Source organism: Brachyhypopomus gauderio, chromosome 13, assembly GCF_052324685.1.
Source record: "Brachyhypopomus gauderio isolate BG-103 chromosome 13, BGAUD_0.2, whole genome shotgun sequence".
Taxonomy (NCBI): Eukaryota; Metazoa; Chordata; class Actinopteri; order Gymnotiformes; family Hypopomidae; genus Brachyhypopomus; species Brachyhypopomus gauderio.
Window position 1 is genome coordinate 3,153,486 of NC_135223.1, and position 26,991 is coordinate 3,180,476.

Sequence of the window (26,991 nt, forward strand, 5' to 3'; positions counted from 1 at the left end):
ACCAGGGCACCCAAATCATTTCATGCATTTTGTAATGGTTTAAGCAAACAGGTTCGCTACATTACAGCTAGTAATAGTGTTGTGGGTAGCACTAGAAGACACTGCCACCCTGAGCGGAGTGCTCGCGCCCCACGGCGAGCCTCCCACTTCCCGCGTGCGTTCATTCACAAGGACAAGCTCAGATTTCATGTCATTTTATTACTCGGTTTACTCAACATTGTTCCAGTTTTTGTACAAACTATATATAAAGTTTTCAAACATGCTCTGGCATTAATACAAAGTTTGGAATTATAAAACGTACCATAACATGAAGTTTCTGTAATAATTTAGAATAAAAAAAATCCGAAAATATTCACAAAAAATATATTTATATATATATATATATATATAATCAAGGCAGCAACTCGTCGGCAATAACCACAGTTCAATGCCAAAGTTCAGATGTAACTCGACGCACGTATGCTACAGAGTCAGATGCGTATTCAAGTCCTTTGAGGTATGTTTTTCCAATAAAAGGGTTTTAAAGGCGCGAGGCGTCGCGTGTCACCGGTCCGCGGGGGCTCGCGCGCCGTACGGCGACTCCGGTATCTGTTTGAAGAAGGTCCGGAGACCCGTGAGCTCGCGCGTCAGGTGGTCGATGGTCTTGTGCAGGCGGTCGTTCTCCGCGCTCAGCTCCATCATCTTCTGCTGCATCTCCACGTTGCGCCTCTTGGCCTTGTCCCTGCTTTTACGCACGGCGATGTTATTCCGCTCGCGCCGCTGCCGATACTCCGGACTGAACCGGTCCACCGTCTTCTTCCCGCGCTCCTTCCCCGACCTCCGCGGCTGCGGCTCGGGCGTGGTGGGAGGCGTGGGCTGTCCGGTGTGCAGGCTGACGGAGGTCTGCGCGCACGCCTCTATCTGCGAGGGCAAAGACGAGGACACGTCGCTGTCGCTCCACTCGTCCTCGCGCTTCACGGGCGCGCCGAACCCCCCCGGGTCCTTGGACAGTACCGACAGCACCGCGTGGGTCGCCACCGGGCCCGCCTGGTGCAGCTCAGCCCTCTCCTGCTTCACCGCGCTGTTGAACAGGTCCGCGAACAGCTCGTCGTTGCACAGCTCGAAGTTGGGCGCCGAGGACATGGAGTCGATGTAGACGCTGAAGTCGATGGCGCTCTCGTCGTCGTAGATGGCCGGGGCGGCGCTCAGCTCCACCATGTCCCCGTCCTCCCGCGCCGCTTTGCCGTCCGCGGGGACGCCGCACTTACTGTCGTAGAAGTTCGCGGGCTCCATCGTCCAGCTCATGTTGCATTGTGGAGACACGCAGCGAGAGTCCAAGTTGTAGGTGTCGCACATGAACGCGGCCGTCCCCGCCGTTTTAAATCAACTGCGTGAATAGTTGGGTGGTTTTAGAAACTTTTGGGCTTCTGTTCGCACCAGTTCTGGAGGACACTGTCCTTATTGCGCCCGGAGGTCTGCAGCCGAGGTTTAAACCATGAATCTGCGCACGATATTCCACAGTACGGGCTGCGTCGAGGCTCCTCACTTTCACGGAGCAGGTGTCTCGGTGTGAGTTGCTCTAAGGCGACCTGTGAAACTCAAGCGCATAAGTATATATTGTGTGCTTACGTCAAAGGTCCACCACCCCTCCGTGAAGCCAGTCATGTCCTGTACCACGCGTGGTGCCGCCTCAACCCCCATGTTTAGGAGAGGAGGGTGTGCGCTGCGGCGCTGGAGACGCCCACCCGCCACTACGAGCACTTCACCAGGGGACGAGTCTCAACCGCTTGGGTTTATACCATCACTCAACATCGCGTTTGTCATTTTAACCCACATAAGCTTTTAACAACTTGTTTTTGGACAACAGATTGTAGCAACAGTTTCAGTATTCGTGTTGGCTGTATGTGTAATTGAATTCATATGAGTTTAGTATTAAAATAATATAGAAGTAACAGCGCTGATCCATTAAGCTGCTTTTGTCACTGAACATTCTGTACGAAATTATGAATTCAAACACTTCTGAGTTTTCTGTTGGCACTAAATCACGCACGCTATAAAAACATCAAACGCTCCTCGGAGATACTGGGCATCCTGTCAAGCACCGAGAGTCGCTTGAATGTTTTGCGTCGTCACGTTGAGAACATGTGGATCTTGTGTATTTTCGAGTCTGAGCGCAGCGGCGTTTGCCGTCGTCAAGAGCGCCATCTAGCGGACGTGAATATTGACTACACCTTTCACACAAATAACGGCCGCTTTTCATTTATCTACTCTTCGGTATAGTGAACTATGACCTACAGACGTTAAAAAATATTACTTAGATATTTCATTTTAATATTTGTTGATATGTTTGACAAAGCTTTTTTACTATTTCATTAGCCCGCCCTGTCCGGACACGTGACTACGAAGTTTTTGCCGCGGAAATATTGGAAGAAACCAAAGCGATGGCGAGTGATTCACAGTACAGCTGTCTGGAAATCTACACACATCAAGCCCATTTAACCTTGTTGTTTTGTACGCAAATAATTTACTATATTCAGCCACTGGCATCTGCTTTTCTTAAGATGTATTTCTTTACTGAATATAAACTCGTATATGGGTCAAATATTTCCCCCGCCAGTGACTATGTTCCATCTCCTACGTTCTGATTGGTCTGAATTTTCCCGCGAAGTCTACGTCACGCACGCAATTTCGCGCCAGTCGGTGAGTGTTTAGAAAGAAGCCTGGTGAACGGTATGTTAAGTTTTGTGATCATATGTTTAAAGAGAACGTAATATACTCGCTTTCCGTGGTTTTTTAATGACATCCCTGTACAAAGATGCTTTCTTTTTAATTTGATAGGCCGTCGCTGTTAAACTTTTATTACATTGCAGCTCACGTTATCTTAAGATAGTCAGGGACTTGACTCTAGTCTTTGTTAGTAGTCTTACTGGAATATGTCGCAATGTGGCTTTTGTCTGATCAGTCACTTAAACCTGTTGCTGTTCGTAAACATTTGTGACCGTTTAAGTCGCGTTACTTTAAGATTGCCTTGCTGTTCGTGTTGCGGTTGCCGTTGTAAACGGATGTCGGCTGTGTCGACTAGCCAGGTTACCTCACTGCATTGTACACGTTTGATGACTAATGGTAGCTTACTGCATGGCAAACTAGCTGGCATCACTATAGTGAATTAATTAGGCGCTTTTGTGTTTTATAACTGTTTTCTGTTTTATAACTTTGTTTTCCAAAATAAAACATCTTTAACTGGTCATCTCGGGCCATACGCCACCAAACTCCTTTTAGAAGTTTGATTAAATGTTTGACTGTTTTAACTAGGGGTGTATTCAACTAAGGATTTTCATAGTCGAATCTGATTCGTCAGCTTTTCCCTTTAGTCGACTAATAGTCGAATCGGGTTTATTAATTTTTTTTTTTAGAGCACCTTAAACGGGATCGCGTTCTCATTCAGGACTTTTTTCCTCTTCAAAGTAAAAACCTAAAACACTCCGATAAACGAATAAACACGGTATTATTCAACTTTTATTTATTTACTCATTTATTTTTTATGAAACGTTAGAGAACATTAACCGTCAGTGCGCATTGCGTATATCGTCAGATAGGCACTGTGCAAAATGTCAAAAATATTTTAAATAAAATATGCCTGCCTGAAAATATAAAAAAACTGCCACACAACAGCAAAAATATATAAGGAAAGGTTCAAGTAACGGAGACGACACGACCGAAACAACAAACGGCTGAAATGTTTTTTTTCGCCTTACGCGTTTTAAATAGTATGCCATGTTGGTTGTTGTCGTGCGAAATGAAAGACGTTGATGACATAACTTGCACTTTACTTTGTTTGATTCATCTTTGTTTTTCAAAATACTTTTGAAGTTTTTTAGTAGCCATTATAATCTCGGCAGATGCTGCGTATTCTGTAGCGTGTTCAGCTCCGCTCGTTTGGATTGTGCAACTGCAGGGTGTGATTTATTAATGTGTAGTAAAGATGCTTATAAAAACATTTTTAAATATTTGTTAACAGAAATTATGATGATTTTATTTGACAAAAGGCTATATATAACGAAAACAAAGACATTTCATGTAACTAATGCTTGGCTGCATCCTTGGGCACCCCCATGCAGTTAGAATGGTACATTCGACTATGACGTTCATAGTCGACTAGGGGGTATAGTCGGCTATAGTCGAATCAGCGACTATTGCAGGTCACCCCTAGTTTTAACCATATGCTTGAACTGACTTAAGTAAACGTCACTAGATTACTAATGTGACTCAAATTCTTTTTAGTGAGCGGTCAAGATGTCTTCTCCACCCTCGAGTGCCCGCAAACGTGGTAGGAGTAGCAACCCATCTACTCGTAAGTTCTCAAAGATCTAAGCTTCATATCTAGACGTCGGGCAGTCCCGTATATGTTAAATGTCCATCCAGACAGTTTCATTGACTTATCCAGACAAGTGTTCCTGTGTAGTTCGGTCCATCTATTGCATCGTACCACATGGCATTGTCACAAATTTTAGCTTTGCACGTTGCTGATCAGGGTTACATATCCGAAGTGTATGTGCGCACACAGCTGCCAGCGAGGAACCCAGGACCCCGCGGCCCCGTGGGACCCCGGAGTCTTCGACGGGAGAACTGCAGCCCCTTCCCACTTCGCCTGCCACAGACCTCCAGAGTCCGGTCCCCCAGGACACCTCTCTGTTCTCCAGCCCCGTGCCTCGCCGCTCCGGTACGGCCTCCGCCTCGGCCAACCCGCCCTTCACGCCTCTTGTAGTCCGCTCTGCTGTGCCCGAGCCTGGCTGTGTCCGACGTGTGTTTTCCATCAGTCCCGCAGAGTGAACTGGACGCGAGCTCTCCGCTCATCTACGACACGCCTAGCCGCGGGACCCCTGCCAGGCAGCGTCCCGACCTGGGCTCCGTCAGAAAGGCCCCGCAAGTGGATCTCTGCTCTGAGCCTGTAAGTAAAACCCCCCCCACACAGCGGGACTGCAGGACTCAGGCTCTCGTATATTACAGTGAAAAGGCAGGCTGTGAATGTGACTAAATGTAGCTTACAACTACGTTTGGTGGCAGGGCTGGACTGGTAATCTGGCGTACCGGGCATTTGCCTGGTGGGCCGACAGTCCTCAGGGGCCGATGGATTTTTTTCGTCTCTTTTTTTCCTAAGAGACCGGCCCACAATTTAGAGGGGGCGGCCCATTGGCCCATCTTCAATATAGACAGTGGACTGAACCAATCAGAATATAGGTAGAAAGCGGCCCCACCCTTTCTCTGCGTGGTCCGCTGCGACTCCCGCTACGTTCAGTGTTGAGCGCGTTGTTAAAGGAGAGGCAGCATGGAGTAACAGAAGCGGCAGAAAGGGGGAGCGGAGAAGTTACGCACAAAGAAATTGAAGAGTCTCAATGTAGATGCCACAAAATGTGTAAAAATCAGACATGTTCGCTGCTGTAGCCTCCGCGTCCTCTGTAGGTGAAGACAGAAGCAGCAGACAGGGAGAGCAGCAGCCAGAAATGCAGGCTTGTGAAAGAGAAACCGAGCGACAGACTGAACGGGAAAGTGTAGTACGTAAGCAGGTAGTAATGTTAGGATAACACAGGGACTTTATCACATGAGAATGATGAGCAATGGTGATTGATTAGTATCAATATTAATTGGTATTTGCATACTTCCCAAAATCCTGCAGCCACGCGCCCTTATTCTGATAAAATAGCAAATGGTCAAGACTGAGAAGTGTTGGATGAGCAGCAAGTGTCCATTTTAGGCTATCATAGCATTTTAGATATTTAGGTTAAAGGTGTGTTGAAAGGCTGCATAGCAGTTTGAATTTGTAGCCTCTATACCCCCCATACTCGGGGCTATCTATTTATGGCCCGCGAGCTGTTTTGAAAAGTGTTATTTATTTATTTTATTTTTTTAGGAATCTTTTTTTCAATCGCGCTATCTGCTCTTATTTTGAAATCGCGCACCGCGATCTCAAGACGCTGTCGGGGATTGCCTTTATGGCAACAACAAACAGGTAGCAGACGCCCAAATGCGTTCACCCCCCACAGTTTACAGTTTACGTTCCCCCCCGTAACTGGCCCCTTCAGTGATTGAAAAAATAAAATGTGGCCCGCCATCATTTCTATTTGAGTACCCCTGCTCTATACTGTGGTTCAACATGTTTTAAAAAGCACTCAAACAAGTGAAATTACAGATTTTAAAACTTATAAATGATAAATAAAAGCTTTGCAACTTAAGCAAGACTACAGTGTAAAAACATATAAAAGTAATATTAGAAGAAGTTATGCCCACAATGAATAAGAGTAAAACGGTGTTAAAAGCTTTTAAGATGTTTGCGTTGCATGAATTCATAAAGCAGCTTTGTTTGTAGCCAGATACAAATACATGTTATAGCTGTTTAAAGGAGGGAGCACCTTTAACCTGAAGAATTAGAATTGAGCTGTTATATCAGAGAAATTCAGAAAATACATATTAGAGAAGATTTCAATAAAATCATAAGTGATTGTGATATAATAATGCTAAGACTGAATCTAATGACGTTAACCAGTAATTAAAAAAATGTTTTCCACATCGTACCCTACATAAATTACAAGTCAGTTGTCCTCCACTAATTATGAGGGGCTGGTCTAAACCAAAAATGCCAGGGCCGATTTTTTGTCCCAGTCCAGCCCTGTTTGGTGGTGACTGAAAACGAATGAGAAGTTCTACTGAGGAGTAAGAGCTTCAAAGCAGATGAGTTGGGTCTTCAGCTGACCTGCTGTGTCGTGTTGATCTCCAGTATTAGTCTGAATGAGCTTGTGTTCTTACAGCCATCAGGAGATGGTGCAGCCCCCAGTGAACAGAACGCTGGACAGAGACTCGTCATCTGGGGCACGGACGTCAACGTGGGAACCTGTAAGGAGAAGTTTCAGGTAACACCACATGACTGTTATACAGTATAAAACCTTTAAATGTCTTGAACGTTGGTTGAGGTCTGTGCGGATCTCTATGGTATGAAAGAACTCGCGGGGAAGAATAAGGTGGCGTTTTAACCGCTCGAGTTCCTGAGCGTTGGTTAGGAAGTGTGACGTAGGTCTTCACGTGAGCTTCTGCTTGTCTTGGCAGCGTTTCCTGCAGCGCTTCACTGACCCCACCTCACGTGAAGATGACAACGCCAGCCTGGATCTGAACGAACCCCTCTATATGCAGAAGCTGGATGAGGTGAGGCGGCGTGTGTGTGTGTGTGTGTGTGTGAGCGCTTTAGGAAGGGTAAGATTCGTAGTGGTTCTTCATGGCGGCGGTGGCCACACTGACTCTACGCATGTGTTGCAGATCAGTGTTGTTGGGGAGCCAGTGCTGAATGTGAACTGTGGTCACATTCAGACCTTTGATGCTGACCTGTACCGACAGCTCATCTGCTACCCTCAGGTAACCTCCTTCTTCTGCTGTAGATCCTTCACACCATGTCCAGAACATTTCGTGTTCCCAACTGTGATAGCTTAGCTGCTAATAGAATTTACCAGCAAGGTTGGTTGGTGTTGGGTGTAACGTGTCAGTCAGTGTTATGACTGGTCACACGCTGACCTGTTCTTTGGTGTGAGTGGTATCCGACATTCTTATGGTTTCATATAAGATTTGGAACGATAGCTCTGACTGGGAGAGAGTCTGAGTAGATGGTCAGATTTGCTGGAGACGCCGTTTATATCTTCTCATTCAGAGGAAAGATCAATGAACTGTAAGCCGATTTGCTTTCTTCTCAGGAAGTAATCCCCACCTTCGATATGGCGGTCAACGAGTTGTTCTTTGACCGCTTCCCCGATTCTGTCCTGGAGCATCAGATCCAGGTCCGTCCCTACAACGCTCTGAAGACCAGGAGTATGCGTGGCCTCAACCCTGAGGGTGAGTCCTCCTCTGCCCCTTCCACGTTCTTCTCGCCAGTCAGAGCTTTGTGGAGGATGAAGTTCCTGCTGTGAACACTGGCTTCATCTCCGTGTACTTCCTTTAGTGGTGACTTGGTTGTTCCGTGATGTCCGGCGGTGTGTCTTGATACTTGGTGTTGCCGTTTTCCCCCTCAGACATTGACCAGCTCATCACCATCAGCGGCATGGTGATCCGCACCTCCCAGCTCATCCCAGAAATGCAGGAGGCGTTTTTCCGCTGCCAGGTGTGTGCGTTCAGCACTCGGGTGGAGGTGGACCGGGGCCGCATCGCTGAGCCTGCGGTGTGTCGCAACTGCAACACCACCCACAGCATGGCGCTGGTGCACAACCGCTCCATCTTCTCCGACAAACAGATGGTGAGTTCCTTGGGCCCGGTGTCGGCAATGGTCGATGGAAATGGCTCATTGTCAAATGCTGCTAAATTTCCCACTTTAAACGGCGTTGGATTACTCGTCTCCCCCCTCTGGATAAATGTCACTTTCCTTCATGTGATGTTTTGATTGGCAGATTAAGCTCCAGGAGTCTCCAGAGGACATGCCTGCCGGTCAGACCCCCCACACCACTGTAGTGTATGCCCACAACGACTTGGTGGACAAAGTCCAGCCTGGAGATCGGGTGAACATTACAGGTACGTGCTGTTCTCCTAAGGTGCCTGCCTGACCCGAGCCTCTGGAAATAAAGCTGCAATTGTGCGATTAAGCAGTAATGAACCAAATCGAGCATAAAATGGCATTTCAGAGGCTGATACAGAAGGCTTTTTCCGCAGGCATATACAGAGCGGCGCCCATGCGCCTCAACCCGCGTCAGAGCCAGGTGAAGTCCGTGTACAGGACCCACATCGACGCCATCCACTTCCGCAAGACGGACGAGCGGCGTCTGCACAGCCTGGACGAGGAGGCCGACCAGAGGCTGTTCACGGAGGAGCGCGTGGCCACGCTGCGTGAGCTCGCCGCCAAGCCCGATGTCTACGAGCGCCTCTCGTCTGCCCTCGCGCCCAGCATCTACGAGCATGACGACATCAAAAAGGTGGTGTGGGGTTTTTTTTTTTTTTTTTAAACCTATGACTGATCAGACGACAATTCTGATCAGTCCTAATTTGATTGTTCAGATTTTCATTCAAACAAAAAAAATTTTATTTACTGGACTAAATATAAAATAAAACACCTTTTCTCAGCTATTTCTTGTAGTTTGCATTATCATCTACCAAAAAGGCAAAGAGATGCTGGAACAATACATGCGCCACTACGACATTAGGGGGTGAACTGTTCGTTCTCCACACTAACGCACTTTTGCTACGTTGGAATGTTTCCAGGGAATTCTGCTGCAGCTGTTTGGCGGGACACGGAAGGACTTCAGCCAAACGGGACGCGGGAACTTCCGCGCCGAGGTCAACATCCTGCTGTGCGGCGACCCGGGCACCAGCAAGTCTCAGCTGCTGCAGTACGTCTACAACCTGGTGCCCCGCGGGCAGTACACGTCCGGCAAGGGCTCGAGCGCCGTGGGCCTCACCGCCTACGTGACGAAGGACCCGGAGACGCGGCAGCTGGTCCTCCAGACGGGCGCGCTCGTGCTCAGCGACAACGGCATCTGCTGCATCGACGAGTTCGACAAGATGAGCGACAGCACGCGTTCCGTTCTGCACGAGGTCATGGAGCAGCAGACCCTCTCCATCGCCAAGGCAAGGGCACGCCGGCCCACGGACCTTTAACTTGTAGTCCAGACACACCATGCTTTCAGTGCAGCCTCTAATGATCTTATAATTGAGCAGCTTTAGGCATCGGTATGTTTATTTTTTATTTTTTTTTGGTGCTGAGTGGTGGAAGCTGAATTAATGTTTCTCTCCACGGCGCTTTAGGCTGGAATAATTTGTCAGCTGAATGCGAGGACCTCCATCCTGGCAGCAGCCAATCCCGTGGAGTCCCAGTGGAACCCCAAGAAAACCACCATCGAGAACATCCAGCTGCCTCACACGCTCCTCTCCAGGTAAACATGGCCCTGATTCACCTCGCTTTACATGTTCCTTTCCAAACCCTGGGAAGCTTCTCGTGTGGCCTGCTGCTACACCACAGGGTTCCTCCCAGAATGAGAAGCACAGGTTGCCCAATCGTCCCTCACCCCACGTCTGTCACTCACAGGTTCGACCTCATTTTCCTGATGCTGGACCCGCAAGACGAGGCCTACGACAGGCGGCTGGCGCACCACCTGGTGGCGCTCTACTACCAGAGCGAGGAGCAGGTGGAGGAGGAGAACTTGGACATGGCTGTCCTGAAGGACTACATCGCCTACGCCCGCACCTACGTCAACCCCAGGCTCAGCGAGGAGGCCAGCCAGGCGCTTATTGAGGTACGATGAGCCCAGCGAATGTGAGACGCATTGTAGGAGGGCCGTAGCACTGCTGAACGTTGAACTTTAACCCCCATGCCGACGTGCCCAGGTTCTGCTGAGCTCCACTGCATAATCCATCTAGAAAAAGGAGCGCGAAGCTCTAGTTCATAGTTTGACGAGGTCTTTAGCGTTGAGCGTTTGGTCATGACTTGCAGGCCTATGTGGACATGAGGAAGATCGGCAGTGGGAGAGGGATGGTGTCTGCTTACCCTCGTCAGCTGGAGTCCCTGATCCGGCTGGCTGAGGCTCATGCCAAAGTGCGCTTCTCGGACAAAGTGGAGAACATCGACGTGGAGGAGGCCAAGAGACTCCACAGGGAAGCTCTGAAACAGTCTGCCACTGATCCCAGAACAGGCTTTGTGGATATCTCCATCCTCACTACAGGTATGGGTTTACATCCTGACATGATGAGTGAAAAAGAAGTTGGATAGATGAATGAAGGATGGATAATTTATCGAGTTGTACGAGAGTTCTTTGTGGTCAGGGTATTTGAACGTTGCCGCGTTTGCTGTGTGTAGGTATGAGTGCTACGGCCCGAAAGCGTAAGGAGGAAGTGGCACAGGCCCTGAAGAAACTCATCCAGCTGAAGGGCAAAACTCCAGCCATGAAGTACCAGCAACTGTTTGACGACCTCCGTGGGCAGTCAGAGGCTGTAAGAGCTCCCTCTCCTCGTTTCAAACACTGCTTTATGAACGTGATGAATGTGCACTCATTCGCATACTTACCAATTAATTAACGAAGATGTGTGACGTTAATCTCGGGCATCGTGCGTGTAATTTTAAAAGGATAATGGGAGACTGGAGATTGGACTACCTCCTCTTGAACGTGTTCTTTCGTTCTAGGCCATCACCAAGGATATGTTTGACGAGGCACTGCGAGCGCTGGCGGATGAGGACTTTTTAACGGTGACGGGGAAGACTGTGCGTCTGCTGTAAACGTGTCCTCGCCAGGACGCCTGATCCGCTGTGCTGCTTTGTGTTGTGTGTAGAGCGAAGCTCGTTATGGTTCGTTTGTATGAAGACTTTGTTCAGGTTTTGCAATTAAAATGGCTGATTTATTGTATATATTTTTTTGTTCTCGTTTAAAGCACTTGACATTTAAATGAGCATACGTTCTTAAGTAGCACATTTTAGTGATGTTTTCTTTAATTTTCCCTTCAAATGAATGGAGAAAGATGGACAAGTTATCCTGAACTTCAATAATGTAACAACCCAGCAGGCGTGAAGTGATTAAACAACTTCGTAAAGTAGTTTGTTAGCGACATCGATCGGCGAGTCTTTCGTGAAACCCGAACTAAAATGACCCGTCAACGCGCTCGCGCAGACACCGACGTGACCATTTTAGAGTTTTCTGCAGTTCTGCAGCAGGACGCCAGAGGCCGCAGTTGGTTAAAAAACGCTTGGTTTGGCAAAAACTGAAAGATAGATAATCAGTGATGCCGGTAACGCGTTACTTAGTAACGCGTTACTGTAGTCGGACTACTTTTTTCAGTAACGAGTAGTCTAACGCAACTACTATTTAAAAACTAGTAGTCAGATTAAAGTTACTTATCTAAAACATCGTGCGTTACTATTTCTGCATTTCGGGGGAACGTAGGTTATATTTATTCATTCTTATTTTTTGGCTACACGTTTCTTACGCGGTTACGTCATCTCTGCTCTGCGGCGCCAAAGTCAGATGGAAGGAGAGGTTCGCCTTTAGCAGCTGGAAATACAGGCATTATTTTGATTTTATTTCGGCTAAGGAAGACAACATTAAGGTCCGTTGTACACTCTGTCCTGGCGACAGAGTGCTGTCTACTTTCAAAAACACAACGTCAAACCTGAAAAAAAAAAAAAAAACCGGGGCTTGGCGGCGAACGTAAATTGTTACCGGGCGGGGTGTAAAATTGACTAAATTCAGTATTATATCGCGATCGATCGATCGCCGGTGGTTGGCGCCAGATCGAACTAGTAACTCATTGAATCATAGATGTGGATCAGAGGTAAATAAACTGGATTTTTTTTTCGGCGTGAGATATCGGAAGTGTGGCGTAAGCGTGTGAAGACAGTCAAATGCGTGTGTCTCAATGCGTGACAGTTGGCAACCCTGTAAGTGGGCGGAGTTGAACAGAAAGACTGTCTTATTTATTTATTTAAAAAACATGTAAGCCTATTTCAAGAAAAAGTTTACAAATGCCAGTGTCATTTTTGATGTTCCGGTTAAAATACATGTCAATAAAGTGAGTATTGGCAGAACTGGTAGTCATTTTCATGTTATAGGGGCGGGGGATCAGCCTCTGCTGAAAGTAACTAAAAGTAATCTAACTTAGTTACTTTTAAAAGCAAGTAGTCAGTAACTTAACTGAGTTACTTTTTAAAGAAGTAGTCAGTAGTCAGTAGTCGGATTACTGTTTCAAAGTAACTATGGCAACACTGTAGATAATTGATGAGCAGGCGAATCGCCTCGTTCATGTAAACACATCAACATAAGCCGGTGCTATTTATTTGTCAGTAAAAGTACGCATGTGCGAAATAACTCATGTTCACCACCATTTGTTCTAGCGATCCTGTGGTTTTTGTTTAGACACGAACAGCCGTAATAAAAAATACTTATGAGAAGAGGAGAAATCATTTGTGGGACGTCGCTGTCTTTTTTCTTTTGTTGTTTTTAGAAATAACTATAAATAGCGTGAGACCCGATTCAGTATAGGAACGTGGTTTGACAGCAAAACTAGCAGTGCGCATGCGTACTATTTATGTAGCCTAGGCTACTTTGAACTCATTCCATATAATTTCGCACTACGGCCTTCGAAATTCACAACAGATAAAGAAAATTAAAAGGTGTCAGGGTTTTTGGGAGATACATGTAACATGTATTCCTCGTGGAGCGTAACAGAACTAATTACGTTCGTTACAAATGAGAAAGTTTAATCTTACAAGCGTCCACCTTTTGGTCTGTTCCAGTTTATCACCAGTAAGTGTAGGTCACTGTAAATTATGTCTCCGACACCAACGTTTGCCTATCCATCTGGTTACATAGATCAGGGTCCTTAACAAGTGCGTCTTCTAACTCAAACTAGTGCGTAGCTGAGGAATCAAGATAATATTTCCAGCTTGTGAAAATACGTGACATTTTTCTATATTACATTTATGTAAACAGATTGCAGTGTACATAAAGTTACTAAATGTTTAAGACTAATCTTATAATAATTCAACTACAGTATTTTCTCATCAGTCTTCACAAAATACTCCATACGGGGGGAAAACGTTTTGAAAACATTCAAAACGAAATACTGCAATTATCCTCAATGATTTGTAAAATGCTTCTTCATATGGGTCCGCTTGTACCTAATTGAGTTGACTAAACAAATTAGGAAAGGTCTCACGCAACCAAAACCGCGTGGCTGAAGGTGCTAGAAGGATCTGAAGCACTGAAGTGTCCAGGAACACGGGGCGACGCCTCCATCGTCCTCAAGTTCCCCAAAAGGCACCTGCACTTCACAGACTATGAGTGGTGTGATGCAGCAAAATGAAATGAATTTCCCTTGAGTAATAAACGAAGTGTTATTCGGCCACAGCTCCCAGTGGTGTGTGGAGCAGAGTCTGAACGTATTAACCGTGCTGTAATGAACCACCATGATCATTACCGCCATACAAATGAATAAAACAGAAGGAATGTCATGGTCCGCCCTATAAATGTTAATTGTATCTATTTGTATTTATGTCCTTCCTAAATAGTACGCCGAATAAAGGCATGGGTGTGAAGAAATACTCAGGTGTGGCATTTCCACTAACCTGCTCCTCGTCTCTGGGATTTGCATGTCAATATCAACACCGTTTTCATAGCTGGGAAAATGTAACGTAAGAATCATTGTGCTCTTCTACGACCTTATAAACGTCTTTTAACGGCTCGAAATGCTTTCAATCAAGAGTCAGTAGTGAGATATCCCGGCCATTAAAAAATCCGCTTTGGCTGTGATTCAGTGCAATAAATCATTTAGACACCAGACACCCACATCGTCCTCGCGGCCTGGGCACGTTTCTCTGCGCCCCTCTCTCTCTCTCTCTCTCTCTCTCTCTCTCTCTCTCTCTTTTTCTTTCTCTCTCTCTCTTTTTTTTTTAATGCAGCGGCGGTGACGCGTCGGTCACGTGAGCCGACGTCACGGCACCGTGCGCGTCTGGATTCGGGCTGAAGAAGATGGCGGCCTCCTCAGGTCTGTCTCACCTCCTGCCACATTCGCGTACAGCTCCTTTGGCCCTCTCTCTCCCGAGGCGCGGCGTCTAGACGGCTCGCCCGTGTCGTCTCGTTGAAGGGTCTCGGGATGTCGGGATGTGTTTTTGCTGTGTGTTTTAACTTTCCTCCCTGTCGGGCGTGCTGTCCCGACATCACCCCGGCGCCCGGAGCGCGGTGGCCGGGTCGCTGCCGACCGCGCGGCCGTGTAGTTGGGGTTATAAACACAGTTCGGGTGGGTGGAGGCGCGCCGCGCCGCCGTGTGTCGGGCGGGTGGGAGCGCCGTGGCCTGTAGGAACTGCTGTCAGAGCACCAGCGGGTTAGCCAGACTGGCTAATGTTCCGCTTCCTTCTTCTGTTCAGGTCCCGTTTCCCCGTGTTAACAGTTGTAACGGGTTAAGAGTGTGTGTGTGTGTGTGTGTGTGTGTGTGTGTGTGTGTGTGTGTGTGTGTGTGTGTGTGTGTGTGTGTGTGTTGTGGTGGTGGTGGTGGTGGTGGTGGTGGTTCTGGCCACGCCGTGCCTCTAAACCACGGCCACATACCCACCCACTGCTCTCGGATTTCAAAGCCATTTGGACCTCTGCTTGTGTGTGTGTGTGTGTTTTTTTTTTTTTAGGCCCGCACGGATCTGACTAGATCACTTGATCTCTGATGTCTGTGTAAAAACCCGCAGAAGGACTAAACAAAAGTCCCTGGACGCTCCTCGGATTTGAGGAAGTGAAGATGCAGCACGTTTCAGTCAAATGTGACTGATCAGCAGCGCTGGCCAAACTGCGATAGTGTCGCATATTTTAGACACTGTTACAGTAATGATCCGGTGTACCACACGCTTTTGTTCATTATGAATGATAATGAACTTTTAACAAGGTTTGCTGTGCTATCTACCTTGCACCAGGCCGCTTACGTACGTGTGTTTGGGATACAGTATTTAAAACTAGGCCTGGTTTTATAATTAGGTAGTCAGGTTAGTCATTCCGTCCTGTGAATCATTTATTACAATTTGTTAGGAGCGATTTGTCGTTTCTGGTTTAGCTGCAATATTTTTTCATGCATCACTTAAAGGCCTTCTTACTTTTTCTGACTACCTACGTTGTGCTTCACTATTTTAATAACACAGATTTTTCTTGTTCTCTTTTAACTCAGGAAAAGAGAAAGTCGTTTACATTTTAGCAGTTCAAAATATCCACCCTGCGTGATTTGACAATCTATCCATCATATCTTATTTTCGTTTACAGTTGCCTTAAACTCGATTATTTAACGAAATATTCCCATAACGTCAACGCGTTACAATGATCTGTTAGGAACTGTCCTTTCTTAAACGAGTTGTGTCACTTTTGTAGGAGTTAAAGTTCCACGCAATTTCCGTTTGTTGGAGGAACTGGAAGAGGGTCAGAAGGGAGTTGGTGACGGTACAGTGAGCTGGGGTCTTGAGGATGATGAGGACATGACTTTAACACGATGGACGGGAATGATCATCGGACCTGCGCGAGTATGCTCAACGTTTGGACCTGCATGCTAAGGCTCTGATTTAAAGATGTAGTAAATCAAAAAGGCTTGTAAGAAATCTCAGCTTAAAATAGCCAGTTAAAATAAGAGTTTTGCTTAAGAGTTCCGGAATGATAGAAGCTTTCCTGTAGTTCTGAACTTTGCCCACGTCAGTTTGGGGATGAACATTTTGTATAGTGAAGTGCCCAAACTTGTTTTTATTTACCTTAAGGAAACACTAAGGTAGTTCCCTTCATTTAGTTTGTTCATAAGCACACAGTGTAGTGTATGAGCTAAAATGTGCTTTCCCAAAAAAAAAAAAATCATATCTTCCAAATAGTTTATGTTGTCTCTGTACCTTGTGTAAATGGTTAACTCATTACTTAAAATGTAAGACAATTCAGAGACTCAAATATCTCCAATATGAACACGCAGTGTGCTGAAGACCCACCCAGGGGATCAGCCAGGAACCTGCACGCACGGTTTGCAGCAGATACTGAACGAGTTTCTTGCCAGCAGATTACCACTGCCGTAGTGTAATGACCGTCAGGATCATACTGTGAACATATTGATTAGCTTTCACACTAACATTCATTCACTTCTCGGATGCCCAGTCTAAACAATTGAGCCCTTGTATGTAGGTTAGCTTTAGAGGAAGTATGTGTATATCATGCTCTACATGTTGAATCTTTGGATTTCTTGAAGTAATTAAAAACAGAAAATCAAAAATGGGTCAAAAACACTGTTGTAGGTGTATAAAAGCAGCAGGTGAATAAAAATACTTGACCCCCAAATCCTCTCTTTGTAAATAATCATAAAGCTACCTCTCGTCTTGGTCTGTAATTGCTGGCCACCACGTGATGATGCATACAACAGGTTCTTTACATGTAATTCCTGAATTTGCGACTGACGCTGCATGGTTTGGTGTTTACGTACAGTAGGGCAATGCAACCTACTAATTTGTTAGCAGGTGATTGCTAAGGTTCACCAGGTTAATCGTGAAATGTTTTGCCTGAATTACAATGATGGACCCAGAAGATTGGGGACTGTCTGGTGCAGTAAGAGTGTAGACTCAGATGTGAGCTGGGTAGTGAATCCACGCCCTTTTGACTGAGGTGTGGCCTGATCAAGCTATGCGCGCACACAAACTTGCATCTCTGTTTACACACACTTTGAAGTACAAAATCAAGTATGCATGCATAGTAGTACATGAGTGCATTCGTGTAGTGTAGCACTTGGACTTAATGCATTGAGTGGCAGTATAATGGTGTTTTATCCCAGGCTGCCCCAGGCATAACTTCCTGTTTGTTTCTCTGTGCTGAACATCATCAGAGCTGTTAATTTTTCTTCTTGTTTCTCAGACTAATTATGAAAACAGGATATACAGTCTGAAAGTGGAGTGTGGACCTAAATATCCCGAAGTACCACCGAATGTTCGATTTGTAACAAAAATTAGCATGAATGGAATAAATAATTCCAACGGCATGGTGAGTTGTCTTTATGTTATGGCAATAGTGCAGGTTTTCCTGCTACAGACTTGAATTGTATCCGACGTTCTGGCTTGTACCTGGGAAACCTCTTAGGTCTGGAGTTAAAAACGTTATAGCGTAGACTGGACTGTGACCTACTGTGTGTAACGGACCATTACAGGCTAGCCTGATACATTACATTAAAATTGTAATGACAAGAATTATATCTTAATGTTATGGGATTACTAAGTACATGCTGAATAAGGATTGAAATTTCTTGTGCTCTCGCTGAAAATATGCATCCTGTCTTACACCTGTTTTCTCTTTTATTTCAGGTGGATGCACGTAGCATACCAGTTCTAGCGAAATGGCAAAATTCTTATAGCATTAAAGTCGTTCTTCAAGAGCTAAGGCGTCTAATGATGTCGAAAGAGAATATGAAGCTTCCTCAACCGCCTGAAGGACAGACCTACAGCAATTAATTGTTAAGATTGTTTTTGACCCTCTGTCTTAAACCTTACTCTCCTAGAAATGTCTCATAAGTCATCAGAGAGAGAAAAAAAAGGAATAACAAACAAAAACGAAGAAAATGTGTTCACTCCCCACATGAACAGAACAGGGGCAAGATTGGACATTTCTAACAGTTTAGCTTTGGAAAAATTAATAAAGCAAAGCCCATATGTGAGGCACTGTCTGGAATTCTGTTTTAAGATCAAGTTCACAAATCTTTCTCCAGTAACATGTTGACCATAAGCTTCGTTTATAAGCAGTATTTTGTGTTTGTTTTTTCTTGTAGGCAAAAAAGACAAAGGTCTTGCAGATCTGTCCTCTAAGTTACGATGACTGGACATCAAAGCTAAATTTAAGATCCGTACATGACGGCATGCCTAAGACTACTTGCGATTAGTTTGGAGAAAGATAGATACACAGCTATAAGTTAGATAAATTTTGTTGGGTGTGCTGTGCCCCTCACTGATGCTTCTATATTGAAAGGGTTATGAAAGTGTGCCTGTAGACTTGTAGTAATACAGTTGGGAGAGAGTGAATGGTGGTTTACACCCTCTAACCACCTCCACCATTTTGTTTTGTGTTTTTTAATGTGACACTGTTGCAGTTTGTTTCAGCGCAGTATCTTTTTAACATTTAACAGATGCTCAGTTCTGTTCTCAAACCATTTACCTCCTCTATACAATGTCTGGTGCATTAAACATTACCGTTCTACATATTCAGGTCTGTACCTCTATGACTTGCATTTCCAGCTGTTCATGGTGGATTTCTCTATGATGTGATTTTCTTCAGTATGGCTTCAGTGCCCGATAGGCTGCATGAAATTACCTTAGCAGTTCTACATTTTCACATCCACATCTACTGATTTGAGTTCTGAACTGCTCCCCTCTGTCATAGAACAGCAACTGTGATGTACTGATCTGAGTTCAGCACCACTCCCCTCCGTCATAGAGCAGCGACTGTGATGTAATGATTTGAGTTCAGCACCACTTCCCTCTGTTGTAGAGCAGCAACTGTGATGTAATAATCTGAATTCAGCACCACTCCCCTCTGTCATAGAGCAGCGACTGTGATGTAATGATTTGAGTTCAGCACCACTCCCCTCTGTCATAGAGCAGCGACTGTGATGTAATGATCTGAATTCAGCACCACTCCCCTCTGTCATAGAGCAGCGACTGTGATGTACTGATCGGAGTTCAGCACCACTCCCCTCTGTCATAGAGCAGCGACTGTGATGTAATGATCTGAATTCAGCACCACTCCCCTCTGTCATAGAGCAGCGACTGTGATGTACTGATCAGAGTTCAGCACCACTCCCCTCTGTCATAGAGCAGCGACTGTGATGTAGTGATCTGAATTCAGCACCACTCCCCTCTGTCATAGAGCAGCGACTGTGATGTACTGATCGGAGTTCAGCACCACTCCCCTCTGTCATAGAGCAGCGACTGTGATGTAATGATCTGAATTCAGCACCACTCCCCTCTCGTCATAGAGCAGCAACTGTGATGTATTGAGTTCTGATTAGGATTAATCATTAAGCAAGCCCCAAATAACCTTCAGCAGTTGCTTCACCACCTGATTTTGAGTTTTCTGAAAAGAAGCATTGTAGTAAGAAGCAACTACCGGAGTGATGACATAAGACTGGGCTGAAACACTAGTGTGTGAAGCAGTGAACAGGTATCTGACCTTCAAACCACTGTCACTTAGTCGTTCGCAAAACGTTAACCCCGTAAATACAGAACTAAATTATAAATCTCATTAACTATTTTGTCCACACACCTCCCCACTTTTTAATTATTATTTTTAAATTTAAATACCTATATTCTTGTTATGTTGAATTTGTGACCCCGGGGTTGTATTCAGGATAATAAATCAGATATTGTGGAACACGAGCGGCTCTTCTGGTCTCTTGGCTGGATTTGTGTCTGACACAGCATGTTATAAACTGGCTTCTTTTGTATACAGACCTCTATCTGTATATTATATTTGAACACAGTATTTGCTCAAATGTGTGGCTCCATATTAAATCTGTTTCAACACTAGATTACCACTATTTAATACAGCACTTTGTTTCTCTTGTGTCTCCAACGGACTTGTTAAAATGAAGTTAGGCTTATATCCTCTAGTTTGCCCGCAGGTCGAAGTAGCTGTTGTACACTGAGACCATTTGGGGGTGCTGTGTCCACAGTCATTATAAGGGTCCTGTTTAATGTACTTTCTCTTCCTGGCCAGCAGAGGGCAGTAGGCTGTCTCTGGGACTGTCTTCAAGCGATAGCCTAATTGTGACCTTGCCAAAGGGAAATGGGGCAGTGGGTGTGAGTGCCAGAACAGTTGTCTCATGTCCTCACTTTGTCCTGAAACTTTGGGTGTGTGTGTCTGTGTGCTAGTGCGAATAATTGACGCATTATACTCGACACTTGTAAGTAATTTGTCTCTGACTGAGATCCTTTCATCTTAAATTTGCAGGGCGGGGTGGAGGGGAGGTGGGTGGAGGAGGGCTGGAGGGGAGGTGGGTGGAGGAGGGGTGGCGGCTGGTTGGACTGCGGCTTTGACTCCGTCGCCAGCTGACGGCTGTGCTGCTACTGCGCGCTTACATTAACTGTGACAGTTACATCCTGAAGGTTTAGGCCAATACATTTTTGTTTGAATTCACCATAATCATTTCACGTCCGCACCAGAAACCGGCGGATTTGCTTCAGAACCTCCAAAAACGGCACAATGTTGCAAAGCAAAGTCTATTTTAGGGCTATAGATTAGGTACAACATGTTGGAAATACATATTTACTATCTGGATTACGGAGGGATTGCCTCTCGTGTTCGACCTTGGAAAATTAGAAATTAGTCCCGGTTTGTACTGCAGCACGGAGAAACATGCAGCATGCCTATTGAAGCACCTACATAAAACCCAGAGGAGGCCATAAGGCTCGTGTCATTCATAAGCACCTCAGCCCTCTCCCCCCGGCATCTGTGTGGGACACCGACGCACCCCTAATGATTTAACATCATTACTGATGTTAAATCAACTGATCATTACTGATGTTGATGTCCGTTTTTTAAATAAAACTAGCTTATTACTTTACAAAGACGAAAAATAGCTGTGTACGGATTCCATTCCCGTATTTTATTCAGAGAGGGGGGGGCAGCAGACTTCGTGTCTCTGCCGGGCGGGCGATTAAATTACTGGATGTTTTTAATTATCGCCCAGAGAGGGCGCAGCGCTGCAGTGGCGGGGTGTCCGGGCCGGGTGTCTACTGGGTTCTGCTCGTCCCGGTCGTCTGCACTTTAAAAGTGACTTTTTTGTTTTTAGGGAGAAACACGAGTATTCTTGCCGCCATCGAAAGCGAACAAGGAAATAGCTAATAAAACCAACGACGGAAAGCTTAGAGGTGATGGTGAAGGAAGGAGAGAAATACAGAATGAGAGAGGGTCAAAGGCGGATGGCTAAGGGGCCTGTGATCCTCTTAACTGCTCTCAAATGGCAAAATGTTTTTGGCTTCCTGTTCACAGTATTTAGAATAAAGTCAAATTGAATCCCAGATGCTCTGGCTGCGAAGATCTCTTTTCTGATATGCTGAAAAAAATCAGAATCGTAAAAAAAAACTGTAGCAGAAAAAAAACCAAAACAATTAAACACATTTTCCTCATTCTTGTATCTCTAACTTGGCGATTCTTTACTGTCTCAGAACCAATGAACGCTGACATTTTGTCCTCATCAAAGAGACCCTAACAATGACACCGTATCTTCACTGACTGCACGGATGGTGAATAGCCAACCAAGAGATATCTGGTGGGCCCTCTGACAGGTTCACCATTAGAGTCACACTGTACTTGTGAGACGACTTGAAAACGACTGCTGAGACAGTGAGTGGACGTTGACTGAAGCCTCCCACCTGCTTCCCTTGATCAAATCATTAATCTGGCGCATGATCACGACCCCTAAAATGTCACCCCTGCAGTAGTGGCATGGACTATGGTGAAGATGGCTAGGCCCTACAGGATGGTCAGGCCCTACAGGATGGTCAGGCCCTACAGGATGAAGGACAATACAGGGAAGGAAAGAGGAGGCAACTCTCGCTGGACAGGGGGAACCTGTCAACCTGTGAAGTTCTCACACTGAACATGTAGCTGCAACCAAACCCAAGCAAGGAGGGTGTGAGTCCCCATCCCACCGTGTATGTACACCCGTATGTGCAGAGCTCTCCTGATCTGAGCTGCACCACTGCATGGATTGACCTGTTGTATTATTGCCAGCTTTCTTATAGTTACTAGTGAGGTGCTGATGGCAGATTACAGGTAGCATAACCAGCCAATGACGCCTTAGTTAAAAAATACAGATTTAAAATATGAGAAAGAAGAACCTTAAAAGTGCTGCAACCGATCTAAACCTGCTGGTGCATCCATCTCTTATCCACGGGGTGATTACTGAGACCTCAGCAAATCCTCCACTTGACTAGATGAAAATGCTGCCATTTAACTTGATGGGCTGGAGAGGGAGACAGAGAGAGAGAGAGAGAGAGAGAGAGAGAGAGAGAGAGAGAGAGAGAGAGAGAGAGAGAGAGAGAGAGAGAGAAGGATGTTTCCATGGCTCCGGTGGCCTTGGAAGAGCATAGCTGTGGTGTGAGCTCATCAGTGCGGCGGCTTTCTGCTTTCTCAGCACTGGCCCATTTCAGCCTCACAACGTCAGTGTCCGACAGCAGCATCACACTGCCCCCCCCCCTCTCCTTCCCTCTCTCTGTCTCTCTCTCTCCCTCCCTTTCTCTTCCCCCTCTCTCCCTGTCTGTCTCCCTCCCTCTCCCCTTTCTCTCCCTCCCTCTCTCTCTGTCTCTCTCCCTCCCTCTCTCTGTCTTATCTGAAGCATTGAGTCTTAAGATTGTGGTAGTTGGCAGTAGCAATGGAAATTATGGGATGCTTCTTCTAGTTCTAGTTATTGTAAATCAGGCCAAACAAATAAGCTACAGATGTACTGTGCTAACAAGTATTCTATTATTAGTCACAAACATGAATGTTTAAACTATTTTTAAAGAGACAGTGTAGTGTCTAAGCTGCATATTGCCTGACAGTGTTCATACTTACAACCCAGAGGTTCCACTGACAGCATGATGGGCATATCAAATAAATATAATAACCATCAGCATGACTGTACAACTAGTCTTTATAAACTTATTTGTTAATAAAAACAAATTCCTTATCAGCTACATAAAATGCACATAAGAGAATGTACACAAAGGATCAAAAACGTTCATTATTTCTCTATGTTTAGGGACCTGTAGGTAAAAGAGAAATAAAGTTATGAGAGCAGAGAAATGTCCTCTCTTCCTGCATGTGAGAACCCACAGAACCAGAGAGCTGCTGTGGCGAGAGCAGAGAAATGTCCTCTCTTTCTGCATGTGAGAACCCACAGAACCAGAGAGCTGCTGTGGCCTCTAACCGAGCCATCGACTGACATGAAATGTATCCCTGATAATGCAAACACTAGGAACAGAGGAGACAGAAATACCCCCTCGTGCAAGATGTGGAAAAGATTAAGGTTCTGTGTGTGTGTGTGTGTGTGTGTGTGTGTGTACATGTGTGTTTGGTGGTTGGTGTTTGCATGTGTTAAAGAAGGTTGTCGGTCAGTGAAGGCTTAGAAGGAATGACGCCATTGGGAGCAAAAAATGTGTGTGTGTGTGTGTGTGTGTGTGAGAGAGAGAGAGAGAGAGAGAGAGGGAGAGGGGTAGGGGTGGGGGTGGAGGGGTAGGGTGGGGGTCCGGGTGGTGGTGGTGGTGGAGGGGTCTGGTTTTGCGCAAAAGAACTCATAAAAGTCACATTTGTTGGTGATACATTGGGAAGTGCAGGCAGCTTTGGCACATGTGTCTGTGGTGCTAAATTAACTGTTAACACAAATAATCAAAGTGCAGGGCCCATTGAGCACTGGCGCCAGGCAAACGAGCGGCTGGGAGGGAGGGGGGGTTTGGGTGGGGGGGGGCTCGGGCTCACAGCCCCACGCCGCCACTCTTCAGAAACACCCCCCCCCCTCGCTGATCCAGCACCAGTGTTGTGCCTCCGCTCCTAATCCGAGAAGCCTCGATGTAGGTGGGAGAAGCTGATCCTGGATCAGCGCGAGGCCGGTGGAAGCCCGGAGGGGCCGTCTGGGCAGGTGGAGGGTCCCTCTCTGGACAGGGGACTTTCACAGGATGCGAATGCTTACAAAAACAGGGCCGTCCGCCCAGTGGACAGAGGAAGAGTACCGCCACGCTCCTGCTTTCCAGCTATTGTGCTCGGCGAGGCGCTTCTCGATTTAGACCGCCGCTTTGCAGCCGCGAGCCTCCGGCAGCGAGCGGATGTGGCATTCGGAAAGGGCTCGACCGGAGCGCTCCGTAGGCTAATCAGCGCCGCGGCTGGTCTGTGTCAGAGCAGCGTACAGGTGGAGCCCTGGTGGAGTATGTGGGACACACTAACCCTGTTTCTGAAAAGCACCTTGAACCTTTGAAAGCACCTTGAGTATCAAATGTCCTATAACATACAATTAACTTCCTTGCTTTGCCTTGTAAATCAGTGATGACCTAAAACATCTGCAACACTAAAAGTCGCTAAGAGTCTCTCCGTTGTCATGAGGTGATTCAAATGGCGTTTTCTTCCCAGTATTCCTGTGTTATCCTGATCTGGATCTGTATGATTTACAATAGGGTTCTAAAACTTTAGCGCTCCTCCTATTAAGTGAAAACGAGACAACAGGCCACATCCGGTGGCATCCTGTCCTCCCCACGTTTCCAGTGACCGGATTGCGCCTCATCTGATTGGCTAATGGGTTGTTGAAGGTGGTTCCGAAAACGCGTCAGTTGTGGCCAAGCTGAAACCACGTGTCGCCTCTGACATGTTGACGTTTGAGATGTTCTGAACTTTAATCCTTTACATTCTGTCATTATATTCAATAGACTTAATTATAATTAAACACAGGAGAGGACATTAAGGTGACACTGTAACACTGTTATTGTGAATATACATCATTTAAAATATAGGACTTCTCTCCCTTTAGATAGTCTAAAAAGCTTTATGAAAAGCTTAAAAAACGTATGATTAATAGAGTGTCAACACCCGGCGATTAAACTCGTATTAATGCGTGTTTAACTTAATAACACATGAGTGCTAATAATGCATTGGAGATTTTATTTTGTTAGCTGTCATATAAAAACAACTTACTGTGCACTTGCGCGTGATTTAAACGCACGTTGGCACTAAGAATCGCCCTGCAACTTTTCTCATTCTCCATATTCTGTGTTAATCACGGTCATGTGCGGTGGTCACGGCAGTAAAATCTGCCGACTGCGCCCACATCAGAGCGGGGAGCGACGTTGAAACGGCTCAGTGGGAAGAAAGCGAAGCTAAAAGTGCTTCAGCCTTCAGTGACATCAGCGCCAAAACAGCCCCGTCTCCCCGTTTCCCATGAAGCCCCAGAAAGTGGGCTGCCGTCGGCTCTCTCCTGGCGCCATAGTCATCATGCATGTCAGTCCCTTGCGAAAGCCTGTGTTTTCCTTAGAGGATGAGCTAAGCTCCTCCTTTAGCCCTAACGATTTATTCTAGGCCGATCCCGTCCAAGACTGCGCCCCCCCCCCACCCCCGGTCCGGTCCGGCCCACACAGACACGCACTCACTCCGTCTCTCTTCGAATCAGCGTTTACCTTGGCCGTGTTGTTTCAGTGCGGACCAACCAGCATGGTCCGTGCAAGGAATGTCCCCCGAGACATGTCCCTGCCTTCCCCACAGACCCATTTATACCGAGGACACAAGTTGAACATCTGGTTCACATTAATACATTAGTACAACAGCGCAGGTCCAGGCTAAACACGTCTGGGACGGGTGGGTGATCAGCAGCTCAGTCAGTAAACCCATCGTTAGTGTTTGTTAGGCGTGGACTTATTTGAAATGTCCTGCAAAAGAAGAAAGGAAACAAACGCAGATTTGTTTTTAAATATATACATTTGAAATATTTGCTGTGTCTGGATCAGTTTTGTTGTCATTTTCGAGGTGGATACGTGTGTGAGAAAACGAGACAAAACAGATTGACTGGCTTGCACCAAGTCACAGACACTTGTCCTATCAACTAAGAGTGCTTACTTAGCAATTCACTGTAGGATCCAGAAGTAGTGAAGATTTAAGAGCTGTGCGTTGCTGGAAGACTACATTGTAATTCATGTAGAGGGGTTGGATATGCATCTTTTTTCAAACATGTCCTTCATAAATCTAAACTTCTGGAGCTGTTATGGAACTTCATTAATTCTAAAAGCATTTCACCCGCTGCCTCGCTGGAGGGGTTATTACAGAGGGAGGCAGAAACCCGGCCAGATTGCGCTTTTCGCCCTGATAAAGGTCCGGACGCCCATCCCCACAACCTCCTCTCTCCAACTACTTGCTGATGTTGCATCGAAAATATCTAAATAACCTGTAATTATGAGTGGGGCCAGAGCCGGCCAGCCGCCACCGCGGCTCCCTGACTGGATGCGTGTTAAAAGGATCCATTCACTTTCTGTTTTACACGCTTTGCACTCCGTGTTCAAACCGACTCCCCCCGCCCGCTCCCTTTCTGTTCACGTGGGGATCTGGGTTCAGCACGAGCGCGGGATCCCGTACACGCTGCGGACGTGTAGCGAGTCGTAGACGAGGGTCGGTCAGTCTCATGACAGTCGGTGACAGTCGCAACACAGAATCTAGACGTTCTTTAACGTGTTCATTTGAAATGAAGCTAGTAGTGTACAGGTTGTGTTGATATATACCAATATGATGCTTGTTTTCATCTCAAGGGGGATTCCACTCAGACAACACAGGTCAGGGAGCCCAAAGTAATATTGCAATTGAACTGATTGCAGGTATTTTCAGTATTTACTGTGAAGATGTTTAACTACTGTTGTGAGTTGTAAGTCTTTCTAGTATGAGTGAGAGTGTTTTAAGCAGGTGCATCATTTGTATGTTCAGATATTTGCTACGTGCTATTGCAGTGACATCAAAATATACTTAAATACTATAGCCTACAAAATATACTGAAGTTCTTTCAATACTACTTAACTGG

General features: G+C 46.0%; 3 protein-coding genes across 5 annotated transcripts; 2 read left to right on the plus strand and 1 right to left on the minus strand.

The window, feature by feature from the left end:
* Window positions 1-178: 178 nt before the first annotated feature.
* cebpd (CCAAT enhancer binding protein delta) lies at window positions 179-1,634 on the minus strand. The gene has a single exon (XM_076970303.1). The coding sequence runs from the start codon at window positions 1,333-1,335 to the stop codon at window positions 544-546; it is 792 nt and encodes a 263-aa protein (XP_076826418.1). The 5' UTR covers window positions 1,336-1,634; the 3' UTR covers window positions 179-543.
* An 892-nt stretch (window positions 1,635-2,526) lies between these two features.
* Window positions 2,527-11,339, plus strand: mcm4 (minichromosome maintenance complex component 4). 3 transcript variants are annotated; one of them, XM_076970298.1, is made up of 17 exons: window positions 2,527-2,679; window positions 4,261-4,330; window positions 4,544-4,699; window positions 4,797-4,927; window positions 6,783-6,884; window positions 7,078-7,173; window positions 7,285-7,380; window positions 7,713-7,851; window positions 8,028-8,248; window positions 8,400-8,520; window positions 8,659-8,918; window positions 9,205-9,570; window positions 9,748-9,875; window positions 10,028-10,235; window positions 10,433-10,661; window positions 10,796-10,929; window positions 11,120-11,339. In XM_076970298.1, exons 2-17 carry the CDS (start codon window positions 4,273-4,275, stop codon window positions 11,210-11,212), a joined length of 2,538 nt encoding a protein of 845 aa, XP_076826413.1. In that variant the 5' UTR covers window positions 2,527-2,679; window positions 4,261-4,272; the 3' UTR covers window positions 11,213-11,339. The 3 variants fall into 3 exon arrangements, with proteins under 3 accessions (XP_076826413.1, XP_076826412.1, XP_076826414.1); XM_076970297.1 differs by having other exon boundaries at window positions 2,633-2,709; XM_076970299.1 differs by lacking the exon at window positions 2,527-2,679 and adding an exon at window positions 2,739-3,065.
* Window positions 11,340-14,353: 3,014 nt separating this feature from the next.
* On the plus strand, window positions 14,354-19,840 carry ube2v2 (ubiquitin-conjugating enzyme E2 variant 2). The gene is made up of 4 exons (XM_076970379.1): window positions 14,354-14,472; window positions 15,828-15,976; window positions 17,334-17,459; window positions 17,777-19,840. The coding sequence occupies exons 1-4, from the start codon at window positions 14,457-14,459 to the stop codon at window positions 17,921-17,923; spliced, it is 438 nt and encodes a 145-aa protein (XP_076826494.1). The 5' UTR covers window positions 14,354-14,456; the 3' UTR covers window positions 17,924-19,840.
* The last annotated feature ends 7,151 nt before the right edge of the window (window positions 19,841-26,991 follow it).